The sequence below is a fragment of the Dinoponera quadriceps genome, unplaced genomic scaffold (assembly GCF_001313825.1).
Source record: "Dinoponera quadriceps isolate SergipeBrazil2010 unplaced genomic scaffold, ASM131382v1 scaffold3289, whole genome shotgun sequence".
NCBI classification, from domain to species: Eukaryota; Metazoa; Arthropoda; class Insecta; order Hymenoptera; family Formicidae; genus Dinoponera; species Dinoponera quadriceps.
The window spans coordinates 583,527-601,835 of record NW_014558238.1 but is presented as its reverse complement, the minus strand read 5'-3'; the positions used below and the strand labels follow the sequence as shown (position 1 = coordinate 601,835).

The 18,309-nt window shown below is 42.6% G+C and overlaps 1 protein-coding gene across 9 annotated transcripts in view; it reads left to right on the top strand.

Moving 5' to 3' along the window:
- Nucleotides 1-18,234, top strand: part of LOC106749727 (MAP kinase-activating death domain protein) — a 31,827-nt gene extending 13,593 nt beyond the window's left edge. For 5 of the 9 annotated variants that reach the window (XM_014629444.1, XM_014629445.1, XM_014629447.1 and 2 more), the window contains 17 exons: nucleotides 10-205; nucleotides 379-471; nucleotides 553-686; nucleotides 795-953; nucleotides 1,247-1,438; nucleotides 1,589-1,676; nucleotides 2,156-2,301; nucleotides 2,739-2,879; nucleotides 4,990-5,134; nucleotides 5,349-5,478; nucleotides 5,792-6,008; nucleotides 6,084-6,356; nucleotides 6,866-7,045; nucleotides 9,282-9,290; nucleotides 14,548-14,620; nucleotides 14,807-14,853; nucleotides 15,449-18,234. In XM_014629444.1, the coding sequence (XP_014484930.1) occupies nucleotides 10-205; nucleotides 379-471; nucleotides 553-686; nucleotides 795-953; nucleotides 1,247-1,438; nucleotides 1,589-1,676; nucleotides 2,156-2,301; nucleotides 2,739-2,879; nucleotides 4,990-5,134; nucleotides 5,349-5,478; nucleotides 5,792-6,008; nucleotides 6,084-6,356; nucleotides 6,866-7,045; nucleotides 9,282-9,290; nucleotides 14,548-14,620; nucleotides 14,807-14,853; nucleotides 15,449-15,901 (2,676 nt within the window). In that variant the 3' untranslated portion in view covers nucleotides 15,902-18,234. Of the gene's footprint in view, nucleotides 1-9; nucleotides 206-378; nucleotides 472-552; nucleotides 687-794; nucleotides 954-1,246; nucleotides 1,439-1,588; nucleotides 1,677-2,155; nucleotides 2,302-2,738; nucleotides 2,880-4,989; nucleotides 5,135-5,348; nucleotides 5,479-5,791; nucleotides 6,009-6,083; nucleotides 6,357-6,865; nucleotides 7,046-9,281; nucleotides 9,291-14,547; nucleotides 14,621-14,806; nucleotides 14,854-15,128 lie in introns of all 9 variants that reach the window. The other 4 variants (XM_014629452.1, XM_014629451.1, XM_014629449.1 and 1 more) reach the window with 4 other exon arrangements.
- Nucleotides 18,235-18,309: the final 75 nt, after the last annotated feature.

Genomic DNA, 18,309 nt, shown 5'->3' with positions numbered 1-18,309 from the left:
TTTGTATAGAATATCGGAGAATCGCAGCAATCACCGGTGCACGCACCGCCGTCTCCCAATATGATGCAGCGGAAAGATTCGGTCAGTAATCAGCTGGTCGCGTCGGACACGCGTAGCGGCGTCGGACGGGATTTCTTCAGCAATATCAGCAGCGATTTAAACGGCTTCGCCGCGCAGACTAGCAGTATGTTCAGCGATTTGTTCGGTACGTTCGGCTAATCCTTCTATCAATCCTATTACGCGCAATATATTACGATACATAATATTACAAATATAATAAAATAAAAACATATACATATATATTTTATGTTATATATAATATATAATTAAAAATTATAATTATAATTATAATTAAAAAATTGTACGTAATTTTCGCAGGTAGTAAAAACACTTCTAACAGGGGCAGTAGCTTCTTCCCGCAGAATCAGAAATCGAAGGAGAAGGCTCAAATTCTTGGACCATTTCCCAAAGGTACGTGCGAGACTGACTTAATATCGTTGAGACTAGCGAAAAAAGGCTCGAGGTCATTGTGATTTCTCGACTTCCTTGTAGGAAAAACCGGGTTAGTGGAACGCTCCTCGTTGATAAAGCATTCCTCGCACCGAGTTAATCAAGAAGACGCGCAGAGAATGCAGAACGCGGAACGTTCTAGCACGAACAGCGACAATCAAGCTTTCTTGAACGATGTGAGTACACGTTGAAGCTGCGCTTTCACGACGTTAAAGGTCACTGTCGTGTAAAAAAAGAGATCGATCTCACCTGATCTTACATTCGTCTTCTCATGAATCCTTCAGGTGGTGACGCAAGTGTTGGCAGGGGAAGGCGTCGGCTGGCTCAAACTGAACAGAGTGAAGAAGCTAATGGAGGACGAGAATTATCGGGATTTGGTCGTGACCAAGCTGAACAAAGGTCTCAATAGAAAAATTAGCCCGGACGATCACATTGACGATGTGGTGAGTTTCGATTGTGGTTTAACTTGACTAAGTTATCTGCCGCATTGTCACGTTTCACGGTTCATTCGTTCGCTCGTCGTTTTCACGTGCTTGTATCTATTGAATAATAATATCTATTTGGATTGCATTTCTAAACTTTTTTTTCTTTTTGAGAAAAATTTTACTCAATGGATCGAACTTTGACAGCCGCTAAGTAAAATTTTCCTCGAAAAGAACGTTTTAAAATGTAGCCTGAATTATATTCGATTAGTATAAACGCACGTTTCACGTGACTCTGTTTCATTCTCTCGCAGGCTATACCGAAACCCGTGTACAAGGGAATGTTAAAGTGCCTTCAAGCAGTGACGTATGGTCTCGCGCATACGTATACTAATTTCGGACTGGGCGGAATGGCTTCTGTCTTCCAACTGATGGAAATTGCTCACACGCATTATTGGAGCAAAGATCTATCCGAAGGTGGCTTCGACAGCTCGTTGATGTCGCAGGTACGAGCGTCTCAAACAGTTTTTCACACCTATTGTTCGCGATTGCACATCATCGCGACATAATTCAAAGTTCTTCCGTCTCTTCTATGTGTTTATTTAACATTTAGTGATGCTGTGCGATCATAAATAAAGGAAGAGTTTCTTCCGCAGGCATCCAGCCCGTTCGGCAGCAGGGAGAACTTGAAATCCCCGCAATCGCCGAATCAACCCGACTTCGCGGATAGCACGCAAAAATCGGGTGTGTTTTCAAGAACTGTTCTTAAAATATTCGTCGATTGAGTCGAGCAACTTATCAATTTAAAGGCTTCCGTTTTCTCATCGCGGCCATCTTGATTAATGAGGCGTCAGAGGCGAGAAAACGTATGGCGGAAATTCTTTCTGTCTATGTTGAAGTAAAAGGATATATCCGTAAAATGATATTTTTACGATCGACTGAGCATCTTGTAAAATATTGTAAAATATTTCGAAAACTTTCCATCTGTCCTAACGATCAACAAACAACCGTAAAACATGTTACGTTAATTTTACGGTTATTTCTTGATTGTTAGAGTAAAAAGAAAGCTTTTGGAATATTTTACGTTTCTGATGTTTATATTAAACAAGACGACCGCAGCGAGATAGCAGGAGCTTTCAGAGAAATAAATACGCACAGTTTAAATACATGTTAATGACACAACGGGGTTTGCATTAATTAATTAACGTTTTCGCGTACATTAGATCTGCCGCAGGTGCATCTGGACATGCCGCACGCGCAAGCACCGTCAGCAACGGGGGACACGAGCCAGTCGACGACGGACATGTTTCTGGACATGTTCACGAAGAAGGGGAAGTTTCTGAGCAAGCTCACTTCGTTCGATTCCGAGGTAGAGAAACTGAGAATAAAATTTCCGCACTCACACTGCGCACGGCGTACATTCGTCGTTTGAATCACTCGGGAGTATCCCAAGTACGAAAGTTGAGTTTCAAGTTGGCCAGTAGTATCCACGGTATTTAGGCGTCGCGATATATGCAGTATCGCTGTAATTGTAAAAGAACACGGTAAAAATGTACATACCTCCTCCCGTCCTGAGATAGACGAGACGTTGTTCTCTCTCTCTCTCTCTCTCTCTCTCTTTCTCTCTTGGTGTACACTATGTCGGCTTAATATAGCGCTCCTCTTCTTTCTTCTCTCTCTTCTTCTTCTTCTTTGTCTTCTTTAACGGCCCCTTGTAAAGTTTAGTAATGAAAAACAGAAACACCACGACCGAATGCTCGCGTTCCATTATAACGTGCAACCGCACACGTGTCATGTGTTTTTTAGAGTGGGCGGGGTGGTGGAACGGGAAGCAGCGAAGCTTTATCCACAGACGGAGGTAGCATTATCACTAACCCTGCTTTTCGGCAAGCGCACCAAGCTTCCTTCCGAAGCACCGTGTCTGATAGCGAGGTCGAGCAAGGCAATGTAAATTACCTACTGAATTAGTTTATTATATACTTAATATTTTATACCCGGTAAGCAAAGTGTTAGCGGTATGCCGGCAGATTGGCAGCAGATTCGATCGGAATACACCCCGGTGGCAGACCCATTATTGCCATTCTGTATTGAGCTCGTGTTCTGCCGACAGAGCCTGCTGATGTAATTCGACAGCGGATTGCCTCGGCAGAAACCGAAGCAGGATATCACGCAGTGTGCTCAGTGTTTAAATATATATTGGATTGATGTAAGATTCGATTCCGTTCTTTCGATCAAAATGTGTAACGTTTATTTATTTTATTATATGAATCAGTCGTTTTGTTCGATGCCGAACCGCCATCTCTCCGGTAGTTGGACGATTTCGCGCTTGTAGAAATTCCGGCATTTCTCAGCGGAGAACTGACTCAAAAACGGAACGAATCTTTGCATCAACCTGATATACTTAAGGTAGTTGGTCCATAAAGTGCCGGATTTTTAATGGTGATTAAGGAATCCCTACATAAGTTTATTATTTATTGAAAAAAGGATTTTCCTATAATTTGATTTAGCTGTCAGTAAGTGTCATAAGTAATAAATATTAATTTTGAACGAAATTAAGGCAAATACGCACACAATACTAAAAACACGAAGATATTACGTATATATTTTTTTTCTTATTAATGTTTTATTTATATGTCATTTGAGCTAATAGAGACACATTTAATAAAAAGTAGTACATATATATATTTATTTATATACGCGTATATATGTACACATAGACCGTGGGGATACAATAAATTATAAATTTTCTACGGGGCTATATTTTCTAAACAAAAACGGTCTATAATTCTGAAATTTTTATACGTCTCCATACCAATCCTTAATATTACAGTAGTTTTTCATGAAAATTTCAAATGTGGTATAAATGAAATTCAAAGTAGAAGTTAAAAATAGGACGTTAAAGGAACAAGACCTCAAGAAATACGTATAGAAAGTGTCGTCTTTAATTGCGAATATCTCAGTTTCCGAATGACCAATCGTTTCCTAACTTTACAGACTTGTAGATAGTAGTTCCGCTAATATGTGCCTAAAATTTAAAGGAATTTCCAAAAAGTAGTTTGATGAATTAACCACCTTAAACGGTCCATCCATACGCTTAAACGGCAAATTCCGCTCTCGGTTTCCGCCGTCAGTCTGTTATCTCTGTCAGCGTATCCCGTTGTATCTCTGCTAACAAGCTGCCGACAAAATGTACAGCGGACACTGCGCGAAATCAGCGGGCTGTCTGGGTAATTGTTATCTTGTAGAACAACACACTCGTAGCATCGTCCATTCCTGTCGAGTTCACCGGCGAGAATAGCTTAGAGTCCGAAATTACAGCTTAGCCGCGAGATATAACATCCGGGCGATCACGGCGCGAAATGAAGGCCGTCGAGACGTACGCGCGAGCGTGTGCTAGCGAGCTCTCGGTGGCTCCGTGTTCTCCAAGTTCGAATACTTGAATGCCTGAATATGCGCACCTTAGGAGTAGTAACGAAACTCCCTCTTCGTCCTTCGACACGCCGCCGGACAAGTAATAATCGACTTAGTATCAACTTAGTATCGACTCGATGTGAGAAGCGCTTTCCATCATTCCGAAACACCCGAACCTCACCGACACTTTCTCATCCATCCAGGCAGGACACGCCGACGCTGATAGAATCGCGATCGAAGGGTAACAGCGACGTGCGTCATCGCGAATCGCCGCAGTCGAGATACAAGAGAAAAGATACTTGCGACGCGCGTCGTCTGTGGCAGCGAGCAGCTTCCTTCGTTCGTTTCCTTCCGATCTCAAGTTACCCTTTGACCTTCGAGAACACGACACGACGCATCGTTAGCGCGATTAGCTGTGCGAATGAATTGTTAGTTCGTTCAATTGCCTTGTGTAACCGCTAGAATCGACGGACGCCGATAGAGAATATGATGCGCTCTTATGCGTCGCTATAACGCTTCATTGAGAGATCTTCATAGAATTCTTCTTCTCGATATTCTCGTTATCTTTCTCTCGCTCGCTCGCTCGCTCTCTCGCTCGCTCGAGGACGCCTATTAACTCCACTCTTACGCGCTCTTGTGATTCTAGTTTCCCCGGCAAGGCAAGCAGCGCTCCGGCAGCGTTTGGTCCAGCAAGTCGTCCTTGAGCACCGGGTTCCGCTATCACGGCGGAAGCTTGATACCCACGACGACGCAACCGAGCCCGGAGGCTGCGAGGACGTATCTCTTCGAAGGTATCGCGTCCTCTTTAACCGGAAACTCAGGCCCGGTTGTTCCACCCTCGGGTGAATTTATCTAGCGAATGGATATTCGTACAGAAATATTCAAATAAAAAGAAATAAAATAAATATAATATATCTATAATATATTATAACTAATATATTAATATAATATAATATATTATAGATATAATATAAATATATAAATATACGCGATGTCTGAATTCAGGTCTGCTGGGGAAGGAGAGATCCCCTCTGTGGGACCAAATGCAGTTTTGGGAGGACGCCTTCCTGGACGCCGTCTCGCAGGAGCGCGACATGATGGGCATGGACCAAGGTCCCGGGGAAATGATGGAGAGGTGAGGAGGGGTCTCTTGAGAGGAGACAGGCTAGAAAAGGGAGATTGCGGACGCGTTGATGTTACAGTTATTTAGCGATTGTTCGAGCAAAAGGAAAGTTTTCGGTATAACTTATTATAAACGTGATCCGTCGATCACGGGTGTCATTTCACGAAAATACATCCCTTCGTTCGAACGCATTTCGCAAGACGCACGCGTTATCTCGCCGCTGACGTCGTCAAACGAAAGACGACTGGCGGCGAAGCAAGTGCCTTAACGATTGGATGATGATGAGACGCGACATTGTCGATAAAATTTTACACACACGTGACAGATACAAGAGTTTGAGCGAGAGCGAAAGGCGACGGTTGGAGCATGACGAGGACAGACTTCTGTGCACCCTGCTGCACAATCTCACCGCTATTCTGGTGATGCTGAACGTCGATAAGAACGAGCTGAAGCGGAAGGTGCGGAGGTTGCTGGGCAAGAGCCACATCGGTCTCATCTACAGCCACGAACTGAACCAACTGCTCGACCAGATCAATAATCTCGTAAGTGGCTCGTAGGCAGCCGTGGACTGTGTGAAGCGGGACGCCGTCAACTTCGCCTCTCCTACGACGTTTCAGCACGGAAACGACATCGATCTGAAGCCCCTGACGTCACGACAGATGCACCGGCAGTCGTTCACCGTGCACTCCGGGGTGGACGCCGAGGGCGACCTGCGGTTCCTCGAGGTACGCCACGACGGCCTCGTGCTGAGATCGGTGAACGGCGTGATAGTCGAACGCTGGTGGTACGAGCGCGTGGTCAACATGACGTACAGCCCGAAGAATAAGGTCCTGTGCCTGTGGAGGAGAAGCGGCGGCGATACCGAGTTGCATAAATATTATACGAAGAAGGTACGTGTCTCTCTCTCAGGAGAAGATGGGAAAAAATAACGGAGAGGGGGATGTGGATTAAATCTCTGACATCGTGTTGTTATCATTGTCGTGATCACAGAAATTATCTAAAGACGGAATGAATATTTTAAATAACAATTATTTTCTAAGGTTTGGTGATAACTTTTTCGTTAATCGGTTAAAAGTCAAGTTGAGAATTTTTCACTCGGTCGATTTTAAAATTAGTCAACTTTTAATTTAATCTAGTTACTTAAAATGCACCGACATCGACTTGTTAACTTATTCCATATGAGTCGAAACGAATCGTTAATATTAAAATCATTGCGAGTTGTTTACAGTAGAAAATAAAAGTATATAAAATTAGTGTCAGCAAAATTGACCGAATACGTAGGAGAGATACATTAATATTAAATTATTAAAACAGTGAGATCCGAAGGTATTATGGGCGGTGGACATTTTCTAGCGAGATGCGGAATGTGTGGTAGTAACGTGACGATCGTTGTTTCCAGTGCAAGGATCTGTACTATTGCATAAAAGATGCCATGGAGAAGGCCGCGGCTCGCGGGCGAGGCGCGAACGTGGGCATCGAGCTCGGTGGCGAATTCCCGGTGCAGGACATGCGAACGGGCGAGGGCGGGCTTCTGCAAGTTTGCATGGAGGGCGTTGGTCTACTCTTCGCGAATAGCAAGGTATGACTCACACTCGCGAGCGCACACTTTACGCTGTAACGATGCAGGAAGAACGAGAGCCTGGCTCTCCTTCTATTTCTCTTTTTTTCTCCCTTTGTCTCTCTCTCTCTCTCTCTCTCTCTCACAGGATTGCGCAAATTTATATCTATCTTTCTCTTTATATATATATATATTTTTTTTTTCCTTCGTTCAATTGTTTGTCTTATGTTGGACCGTATTTGACACCATATATATATACATATATTGGGAACTTTTAATTTGACGATATTATCACCTTTCGTCATTTCCGACCATTCTGCATTTCCGATTATACAATGTCTCGTGTTCCTTTCCGGTCGATGTCTATCGTTGACTTCAGCGACGTTATAACAATGTGTTTATTTCAGTGATAGAAACATATGTCAAAGAATGTGTCATTTTACCACGAGCTGTGGGTCCGTTTGTAGAGATTATCGCCTTCGTCTCGGCTCAACGATCGCGATGACGCGGTCCGAGGTAGCGTTGTACGTTGTAGTCTCGACAACGCTCGTTGTGTTATGTTGCTCGAATGCCGAATAGATATACTTGAATGGGGGCGCTCGTGAAAACTAAAGGACAAAGAGCGAGACAAGAGCGCAAAAATGGCAGCGAGTTGAATCTCGACAGGATAGGGAATCCACAGTTGTCGCAATCACAATCACCGTATACGTCTTTTTACCATTCTCATATTCTCTCTCTCTTTCTCTCGATCATTGAATATTCTCAGTGTCTTTTTCATTATTGCATTGATGCAAGGACCACTCAATATTATCTCCCACTGCTAGCCACTATGATCTGCTTAATTGATTTGTATCTATACGTGATTTCACCGCGTTATTGTGCGTTCATGACGAGGTCACAAACGAGTCGAGCTTGTCAAGGTGGCTTGACCGGCGAATATCCAATTAGAATATTCCAAATCATCAGAAGGGGGTGCACGACAGGGGGGAGGGGATCACTGTCAAATACACGAGAAGACTCACACGCGTAACGACACGAATTCACACCGAAAAAAGGGAAATGGAAAATCAAAGGGTCGGAGCAAACGTTATCGACGTCACACACGTGCGTACACACACACACACATACACACACACACACACACTGCCACACGTACACCAACGCGTCACACGACACCTTCAGCGGGAAGAATAGTCGTTCTATATTCGTCGTCAAGCCGATTTTCTAAATCGAATCTTTCTCTAGTCGCAATTGTTCTGTAACGTACTTTATATACGACTCCGATTATATATATATATATATATCCTCTCTCGGTTATATACTTTATTGGACAATATTGTGTTCAAGCGTTATACAATCAATGTTTTCTTGCATGGAAGCTCGATGTGCAGTTGCAGACTCTTTTATCTCTGTATTATATAATTATATATATATTATACATTTATCATTATATACTTTTATATATATATATATCTATATATACATACATAGGAAATAAGGTGTAGGGCGATATATATATATACAGACTGTCTTTTGAACACTACTCCTATATCTTATCATTTGTATTTGAATGTTTGGATGCCATTATATTTTTTCCATAAGTCTAACAACTTTTTTATCTGTCGTGATTATATACGCGAGGAAAGTCTATTCGTTGTGGCTCGAGATAAGAGAAGAACAAAAGAAAAGAGGAAAAAAAGAGTAAAGAGAAAGAAAACGGTGAAAAGAAGAGAGAAACGAGAAGATGATGATGATAACGTAGCGAAAGATCCGTGCGATCATAATAGACAAATCGCTGTTTTCACCGTGCTGACTCCACCGCGACGATAAACACTCGCGAATGTCTCTATTTCTCTCTTTCTCTCTCTCTCTCTCTCTCTATCTCCATCTATATATCTCTCTCTCTCTCTCTCTCTCTCTCTCTCTCTCATTGACGGAAATCTTGCGCGAATGACGAAATGCCCACGGGACATTCGGATCTCTCGTCGATCTCGGATATCGGATGATAGACTTTTCTCAGCTTGGGGAACTTTTGAGATGGTCCTTGAACAATGAAACATTGCTGTTTTCAAACGGTTGGCCATTGACGATAGGTATATTACATAAATAGCTGTAATATCATCGTGTACAGCTCTATCTATCTATCTATATATATATCTAACTGAGTGGATTACTGCTGTTACCAAAGGTTTTAATTTGGTTTTTCTGTTTTCTGTTCTTGTCCTGTCCATCGACATTGCCCCGGCTGGGCAAACAGGATTTCGAGGTATCAATCAATTAAATCACTGTTTGTTATATAAATCCAGTATTGACTATATACTCAATGTTGGCCGTGTTCCGGAGATGCTTATTTATTTTTACCATTACTTTTGGCCGTTATTATATTATATACTATATTATTATATATATCTACTTATACATTCTTCAAATTGCATTCGAATTCACTGATCTGCTCTGTCTATCTTTACTGTTTTTTCTACGATCGATCGGTGTGTTAGTTGTAATATATATATACATACATATATATTATATGTCTCCGTACGATATATATCGTAAAGTTGAAACTCTCAGGTATATACCTCTTCAGTAATGAACAATATGCAGAACAGTGTTTGTCGTATTTATCGAAAGGTCCGACGACGTACCTATATATATATCGTTTAGATGAAATATTTGTAAGTAGTGTTTAGTGCAACTTGTAGAGCGATGTTCGATGCACACACAATGCAACTATATATATATACCTATATATAGCCTATCACTCGTACATGAAAGTCCGTACACAGTCATTACGTCACGATCATTTACAGCTTCCACTTTACACACCGTATCTCTCTTTCTCTCTCGGCCGCGATATACGATGCGATACAATCGGAAGATATTGACTAAATCTGTAGAATATTCATTGTCGTCTTTGATCACGACACGATCGAATCGTAGCGATTGCGACGTAGCTGTACGGATCTCATCGAGGATCCATAAGAAGTATCGAAGTATCCTGGTTTACCTTTCCGCACACAGCGAAAAAGATTTCTTTGGATCTGACAGTGTTTGTTTCACTTGAGTTTGTTTAATATAAACAATATAATCTAATGTCAAATATCATTTTATATTTGAATAATGAAATTGTCGTTTCACTAGAATAAACTATGTTGTTTGATATAAAAAAACAATATTTGAAGAAAATTATATTTGGCTTTCAATGGAAACAAATTTATTTCGTTATACATATATATTAAATATTGTTTAACTGAAACAAAAAGTTTTTTTTTAAATATTTTTCTAACATAATGTTAGAATGTTACTTCTTTCAAATTATTTATAGCTTATGACATTATAAAATTTGCATGAAAACACAAAAAATATGTTATTCGATGTAAAGATATTTATTGTTTGAGAAAGCAAACAATAGTCCTGTTTATTGAATCAAACATTCGTTTGTTTGCTCCATCGTCCAAATTTCTTTCAATTAAAGAAATTTTATTGAATCCAAGGAGATCTTTTCCTCTGTGTAGAGCTTCCGGATGCGACGCTCCATCTATGACGAGCCTTTCGCTTCTCCTTTGATCGATTTCACGTCATCAATGAGAACAAGCGAAACGTAGATCGTAAGCAGTGTGATGCCGAGTAAGAAGGTTGAACTGTGCTCGCGAGAGCAAGCTGTAGAAAACTAGTTCCGTTCGCGCGCTGTGAAAGCCACTTTGCGCGGAATCTCGGAGTGCGGCCTTAAATTTTTATGCATTATTACATACCCGTAGTGCTGCCTCCATTTATCCTCTATTTATTTCTACCATAGTCGACCAGCAAAATCGGGAGCCATCGTACTTAGCCGAATACTTACTATTGCTCGATACTAAGTGAAACAAATAAACGGAGCGTGAAGGTAACCGTCGAACATGAACGATCGAATCTCTAAATCAATCCGATCGCGATGGGAGTTTCGTGTAGAATTTTGTCGTGTAAAATCGTACGGGGTCTAATTTAGATCGCCGGGAAATCCGCTTTATTCTTCCGAGAATTCGAACAAAACGCAGAGAAAAAGATTTCTCCGATAAAATTTCTCTAATTGAAATAAATTTGTCTCTTGGAATGGAGCAAACAAACGAGTGTTTGATTCAACAAACAGGATTGTTTGGTTTCTCAAACAATAAATATCTTTCTACGTCCAGTAACATATTTATTTTATATTTTTATCTAAACGTTACAATGATTGTTACAAGCAATAAATTATTTGAAAAAAGAAACATTGTGTTAGAAAAATATTAAGGAACTTTTTTTTGTTCCACTGGAACAATATTTCACATGTAACGAGATAAATTCTTTTTATTGAGGACGAAATATTATTTCCTCTAAATGATATTGTGTTTTTTTTTTATCAAACAAGGCTTATCTAAGTGAGACATTTTTACTCAAATAAAATCATATTTGATATTATTTTATATTCTATATATAAACACATGCACTAAATCTAAAGAGACCTTTCTCTCTATGTATACTCGCAAATTAATATCTAATAAGTAATTTTCTCTTTCTCTCTCTCTCGCTCTCTTTCTCTCTCCGCCTTGCTGCTCAAACGGGGTTTTTGTAATGGACAACACACGAACCGACAAGAATTGAGCTGCCCGATTTACATGGTCGTGATACACATCGTTCCCACGAATCTACCAGACACACTGCTAGTTATGTAGTAGAGCAATGGTTTCTCGTGCTGTATAGTGATGTCCGAACATATATATATATATATTTTTTTTTTACGAACGGAGACTCTCCGCGAGATCGTCGTGAAAACTATGACTCGTGAGCCTCACGTATATACCTCTGCCACAATATATTATATACACTTTTATAGCATGGCACTGCTACATAATGTTTCTTGTTTACGACATTGTACCGATTCTCTTCCCCCCCCCTCCTCCCCCCCTCTCGTCCCGTCCCGACAGTGACGTTTGTTATATTCGACATTTGTTATCTCGCCATGCCTCTTCGCCCCTCCCTCCTCGATTATATATACCACCCACGATCGATATATATATCACGACCGTGCATCATTGTCGATGACCACGTCCACCGGTCTGTATTAGATAATACAATTGCACATTTAGCAACTTATCGACGCTAAGCAATCAGTGACATTTACGATTAAGTTTAGGCCATCTCCAGAGTTGCCTGCCGCTGCTATTACGCCTGCCACTATACCGCTGACGTTCGCCGCTTCGTTCGCCGTCGTCGCAGCTCGATCGTCTATTGCTTAGAGGCTCAGATTATTAGCCGAGATTAGCGGCTAAATGATGCATGGTGTCTTCGGTAGTCACTTTTTTGAGGTCTCGCCGGTAGTCCTTGGTAGTCTGGGGTAGAGATCCTGGCTGGTGCGCTTTTTTTTACGCTTGCCGCCTCACCGAGGGGGGACCGTTCGCTCGCAAAACTCAGCGCGTGACGAAACTTGCAAAATTCAATTATATCCTCTCTCCGTTAAATTATATTAAATTGGATTACACTATTTTGGAAAATTCGAGAGATTACACTAATCTTGGAAATTCCCGTTGTCTGAGAGTCGTCGGTCTGGAAGTTGAGTTTTGCGAGAGCGGTCCTCCTGTTGCTCGCTCCTGTGAATATTTGCGATCGAATGGTAGCGATTATTATATACTGTAGGGTTGTGCATGCGTTGTAAGGAACACGATCGTTAGACGCGGCTTCCCCAGGAAGGTTGTTCCTGTGTGTGTGTGTTTGCATGCCGAGGTACTTGGACTCGAGCCTTCCGATTTCGTTTCTTTCGTTTACTCGAAAGCTCGTATACACACACCTTATGCACGTGCGATGGATATTTCCACTTTGGTATTACGACAGTTGTCGATTATCGATTACCTGCAATCTTTCCCCTCCAACATGCGTAGCGCGCCACTTGGTCTGTCTGTCTGTCACTCGTCCTTTTCGAGAGATTATTGCGTGACGAAAACTGCTCGGCAGAATAAGATCGCGTGCGCTCAGAGTTCTCTCAGGACGATAAAACCGCGACTTCGAGCGCATTGACATTCAGAATATTTCTGAATACGGGAGAATTTCGTACTTTATCGGTCGTTCGTTTTGCACGCAGGACTGCGTTCGGAAATCCTATCCGACGGGTAGAGTAAATTAATTTAATTCGCAAATCAGAGCACAAAAGAGCTAATATTTCTTTATCATAATTAATTAAAGTTTGTTAATTAATTATTTTCTTTGCCGAAAGGAAGAACATGGCAGATTTTAATCGTAAGTGAATTTTTCTAAACGAATTTTTTTATCTTTCGGAAAGAAACTAAAAAATCCGCGGAAAGTTGAAGAAACCCGTTTTTTTTTCTTTAAAATTTATATTCACATTTATTAGGAATTTTATTGCTTGTTTTTTGAGGTAGTCGGTCTGTCGAACCATCTTTTCAGGAATCCTTTTAAATTTTAGCTGCATTTTGATGGAAATATTATGCATCTACACGTCTGTAAAGTTAGAAAATGATTGACTATTGAGAAGCTGAGGTATTCGCAACTAAAAGTGCAATTTTTCATACCTTCCTTTATTCCTTTAATTAATATCCTATTTCTAATTTCTACTTTCAATTTCTTCTAAACTACATTTAGATAGTTAAATAAAGTTATAGAAAAAACAATTTTTTTTTCAGTAAATAATAAACTTCTGCAATAGCCCCTTAATATCGCCGCTGGAAATCCAGGACTGTGGATCAAATATCTTAATTAACCGCCATTCTACCCGCCAAGTAGGATTTCGGGACGCGGACGGACGATGTTTTTCATGCGAAATATAAGAAAGATAAGCGTCTTCGGGATAAACGTTTTTCGTGCATTTATCGGACAAACGGAAGAAACGCGATCTCCTTCCGACATAGTGTTTCTGCGTATACGAGCATCGCTTCGCATTCAACGTCAATCATATCTATCGCTGTCTCGTGAGCGACGTGTAACTTTATCGATAACGATCACTCCAATTGTAGATGTTACAACCGATTTAACGACGACCCTCCGTGTCTCGTGTGTGTTGCACGTGTCACCGTACCCAACGAGCGAGGCAGTCGATGGAGAGTAACGTACAATTTTTCCGGACGATTTTTCTAATGTCGAGGTATCACAAGCAACACCTAGTTCCAAACGCCTACTTTCATACGTGAATTCCGTATGGTGACGCGTACGGAATAAAACACACACAGAGTATACGATATAGCGTGTGAAAAACATCGATACATGAAAAAGATCTGTACACAGAGCCCGTCGAGCGCGTGGTTAAGGGTGGAAGCAGACGTTTATCGTCGGACGAGCATCACGATCCATCTCTCACGCCTTTAAAAAGAGCTGTTTCGCACACACACATACACACCCATAGCCACACATACACGTATATACACACACGGTCGATTATTGTTGTCGGCGCATAAGATGGGGAATCTCGTCACACGAGTGTGCATGATCGGGTAGATCCAGATGTACGCGCGACATGCCGTAGACCACTGACTAACGCAATACAATTGTGTTATTTGCAGTTTTTTGTAAGACTCGATCATATCCGCAAGTGCTTTACTCAAAAGGATGGAATCTTTGTTTTGGAAGAATTCAGTAAGTGTGAGACCACATATCTCGAATACCGCATCAATTATTAATATAATACCGCTTTCCACGCCCGTAGACACGTCTCGTGGAGTATGTAGTTCCACGTTAGTGACACACACGCTTACGCTGCAATTTACGCCATCTCGGTTGTTCGGCCGACCGGATTTCACCATGTACTTTCTTCTGTTTCAGATCCTAAAACTAGACAAGTAATTCAACGTAAATATAAGTCACAAATGGTGAGTGTCATTCTGTCCCGTCAATTATTGATACGTCCGATTTTCTACGATTTTCCTGGCGAAAATCTCGTAGAATCTTCATCGTAATGATAAAAGGTGTTTAATCCTAAGAAGAAATCATGAAACATCTGTTTTATTTGACATAAAGTGGACAACGTAATTCTCTCTTTTTCCGAGGAAAAAAATTACCTATATATAATTATATGTAGAATACGTCGTGAATTTTTTATTTCCTCGTGCGTCGGTCACATATGTAGTTGTGTGTTGTGTAACAGGCTGAAGAGGCGGTTCGCTGCATACATAGAATATTTTCGGTCGCATTTACCCTTCACAAAGTCCGGTCGGAGGGTCGTCACATGACCTGTAAGCGCGAGACCGACATCGCGTGTGGTTTATCTCATTGAGTTTCTTTCGTTTCTCACATCTCACGTAAGTTCCGTTTCTTCGATTCAGTTGATGACATTTTTACTTAATTCTCCCGTTCTCACGTTTCACGGACATTAATCTCTGATGTCTCTCATTAATTTTTCCGTCTGTCAATTAAACGTGAACCGAGTACCTGCACAGGTGGCATCAAACGCTTCCTCGTTCGCAGGCATCTGAGATCTGCTACGCTGTTCTCTGCGTATTTTCTTACGTGGCGGCCGGATTGGAGCAACGAAAACAGGGCCAGCAGCAGCCACAGCAGCAGCAGCAACAGCACGGTACACTGCAACACAGTGCGTTACAAACGCATCAACAACGACAGCAGCAGCATCAACAGCAGTATCAGCAACAGCACCAGCCGCAGTATCAGCAGCAACACCACCAGCCGCAATATCAGCAGCAACACCACCAGCCGCAGTATCAGCAGCAACACCAGCCGCAGTATCAGCACCAATCGCAGCAGCAGCAGCAGCATCACCAATCACAGCAGCACCAGCAACATCACCAGCCCCGACACCTGTATCAGCAGCAACACAGGCAGGAGCAACCGGCACAGCCGAGTAACGTAACGCCGCAGGCGCATAAAAACACGCAACTGGATCCTCAGCCTCGTCAACACTGACACAGGCAAAGACACTCGCTTCCGTTCGTGGGCATCCAACGTAAGAATAGCTGCGCCCCTTACGCCTGTCTACCTTGGGTATAAGTGTACGATTTCTCTTTCTCTTTCTCTCTCTTTCTCTCTTCCTCCCCCTCTACACCTCTATCTCTCTTTTCTCTCGAGATATTTATTTGCGAGTTCATCCCACGTCAGGGACACACAGTATGTATGCAAGGGCAAAGGTAACGAGGCGATTGACACCCTTCATTTTTCCGGAAAGCGGAAGTATTTGTTTGCCGGCGTAAACGTCGTCGTCGTTTGTTACCTTCGACCGGAGTCGAGGACGGCGACGAGCGTGAGAAGAAGCCGCACGATAACGACCGGCGTGTCAGCTGATGGTTGCGAGCATTCCTTTCTGGGCTACTTGCTCTCTCTGGAAAGAGAGAGAGAGAGAGAGAGAGAGAGAGAGAGAGAGAGAGAGAGAGAGAGAGCTCTCTCTGTGACGTGTAGTCTCTCGCGTTAATGTGATAGGTAATCGTATTCTTCTATTCGTACTCACACGTAGGCGTGTTATACGTGTACGTGTCACCTAAAGCAATTAAATACAATAAAACGTTCGTAATATAATTGGAGGTACAATTTATATGATATACGCGACAGATTGTAAAGAGATAAAAAAAAAGCTGTGATCGTCCGCGACGTTCGGAAGAGCAAAGATTTATTTTAGCCCGCGTGAATAGTAAGTCGAGAAATAAGATGGCGAGTGCCGCGTCTCGCGGACAAGCCGCCGGGGAAATCGCGGAAATCCCTCGCTGGCTTTCCCTCGGTTGTCGCTGCCGGAGTCGCGCCTCGTCGCTCTCGCACGTCCGAATGATCCTGCGCGAGCACGGGTGACGGGCGGCGGCTCGTTCGTCGTCTTTCTCTCCGCCGCGTCTGCAATGAAACTTAACCGGTGACTTTGCGTTGCGATCTCAGCTCTCACGGTCGCGGTGTGTGATGTGTTAAGCGAGAATACTGTCGTGTTGTTGTAATAGAATGTACAGAGACGACATGTATCCCGTCGTATGTCGCGTGTCTCGAACGTAAACACGCGCGGTGGTCGTTATTTTGTACGGTCTCGACTACGAGAAGCGAAAAAAGAAGAAGAGGAGGAAAGGACAAATTCTACCCCCTCCCCCCTCCCGGTAGCGATAGAGCATGTAATTAGGGTACATGTAATGTTCCCAGGAGTGATTAGGCATTATATACGATATAATGTAATGACTGTACAATACACCTTACCACCCCTCCCCCCCACCCTCTCCACTATTCTGAAACTGAAGGAAAGAAGGCGACGTCTCAGGGAGTGCTGTGTAAAAAATCTACATCCTGCGTTTTTTTCCCGCACCCGACTCGAGCACGTTACTCAGTTAAGCGCGCGCGATGCATCGGTTACATTGTAATAGCGCCGGGCCGTACGCGGTTTCAAACCGCGCGACATAGTCGGATGTAGTCGTCGGCACTAAGTGCGAAACAGGAAGAAGAAGGAGGAACCTTTCCGCACACGCGATGAGGAACGTTGCGTTTTTTCCTTACCGTCTGTTTCTCGACATTTCCCAGCGCGTTGACCGATTCGCGCGTTAACGCGTTAACAAACATAGACAAACGACCAGCAGCCTAGGACAGACGACGAAATTGTACACCAGCCGCGCGAACTCTTCGTGTGAGGTAAACGTGTAGCGTAGTTCTACGGTCACACATTCGAACAACCAACACACACACACACATACACACACGCACGCACGCACACATACACACGCAAATGTCAGATGATATATTTTCATGCAACGTAAAGAAGCGTAAGTAGATATTTGTAAAAAAAAAAAAAGGAATACGACTTGTAGATAGGAATCGGCGATGTAATAAGCGGTACAAGCGCAGGTGTACGCGTTCCCCCCCTCTCTTTTTTTTTGGTTTCTCGTCTTTTAATACGAATATACATAAACTCGCGTAGCGCTCGCTCGCTCGCCGGCTGAGCTAGAGAGGGGAGTGCGTTCCTAAGAGAGTTCAGAGGATGTGGTTCTCTTCTAAAGATCCGGGGAAAAAATAGTAGAAGAAGCAGGATCGGATCCCGACGTNCCAAAATCTATCTGCCTAACCCCCCCCCCTCCCCCCGGTGTTTAGAAACTCTCGGTCGACGCCACGTTTAGACGTTTAATATGTCGATCGATCATTGTCATTTCGAGGTGTGTGTATCACGGTTATGCGATGAAAGAGAGAAACCTTAGAGACCTCTTAGAAGAGAAATTAATACCTCGCATTGTATAGTACTCATCCATGTAGACGCCTTATGCCCAATATATACTTGTAGCCGACGGTGAACGATATTTATTTCACCTCCGCCCAGTTTCTTTTCTTTTCTGCGCGAGATCCGGCGCGACTCGGATTTT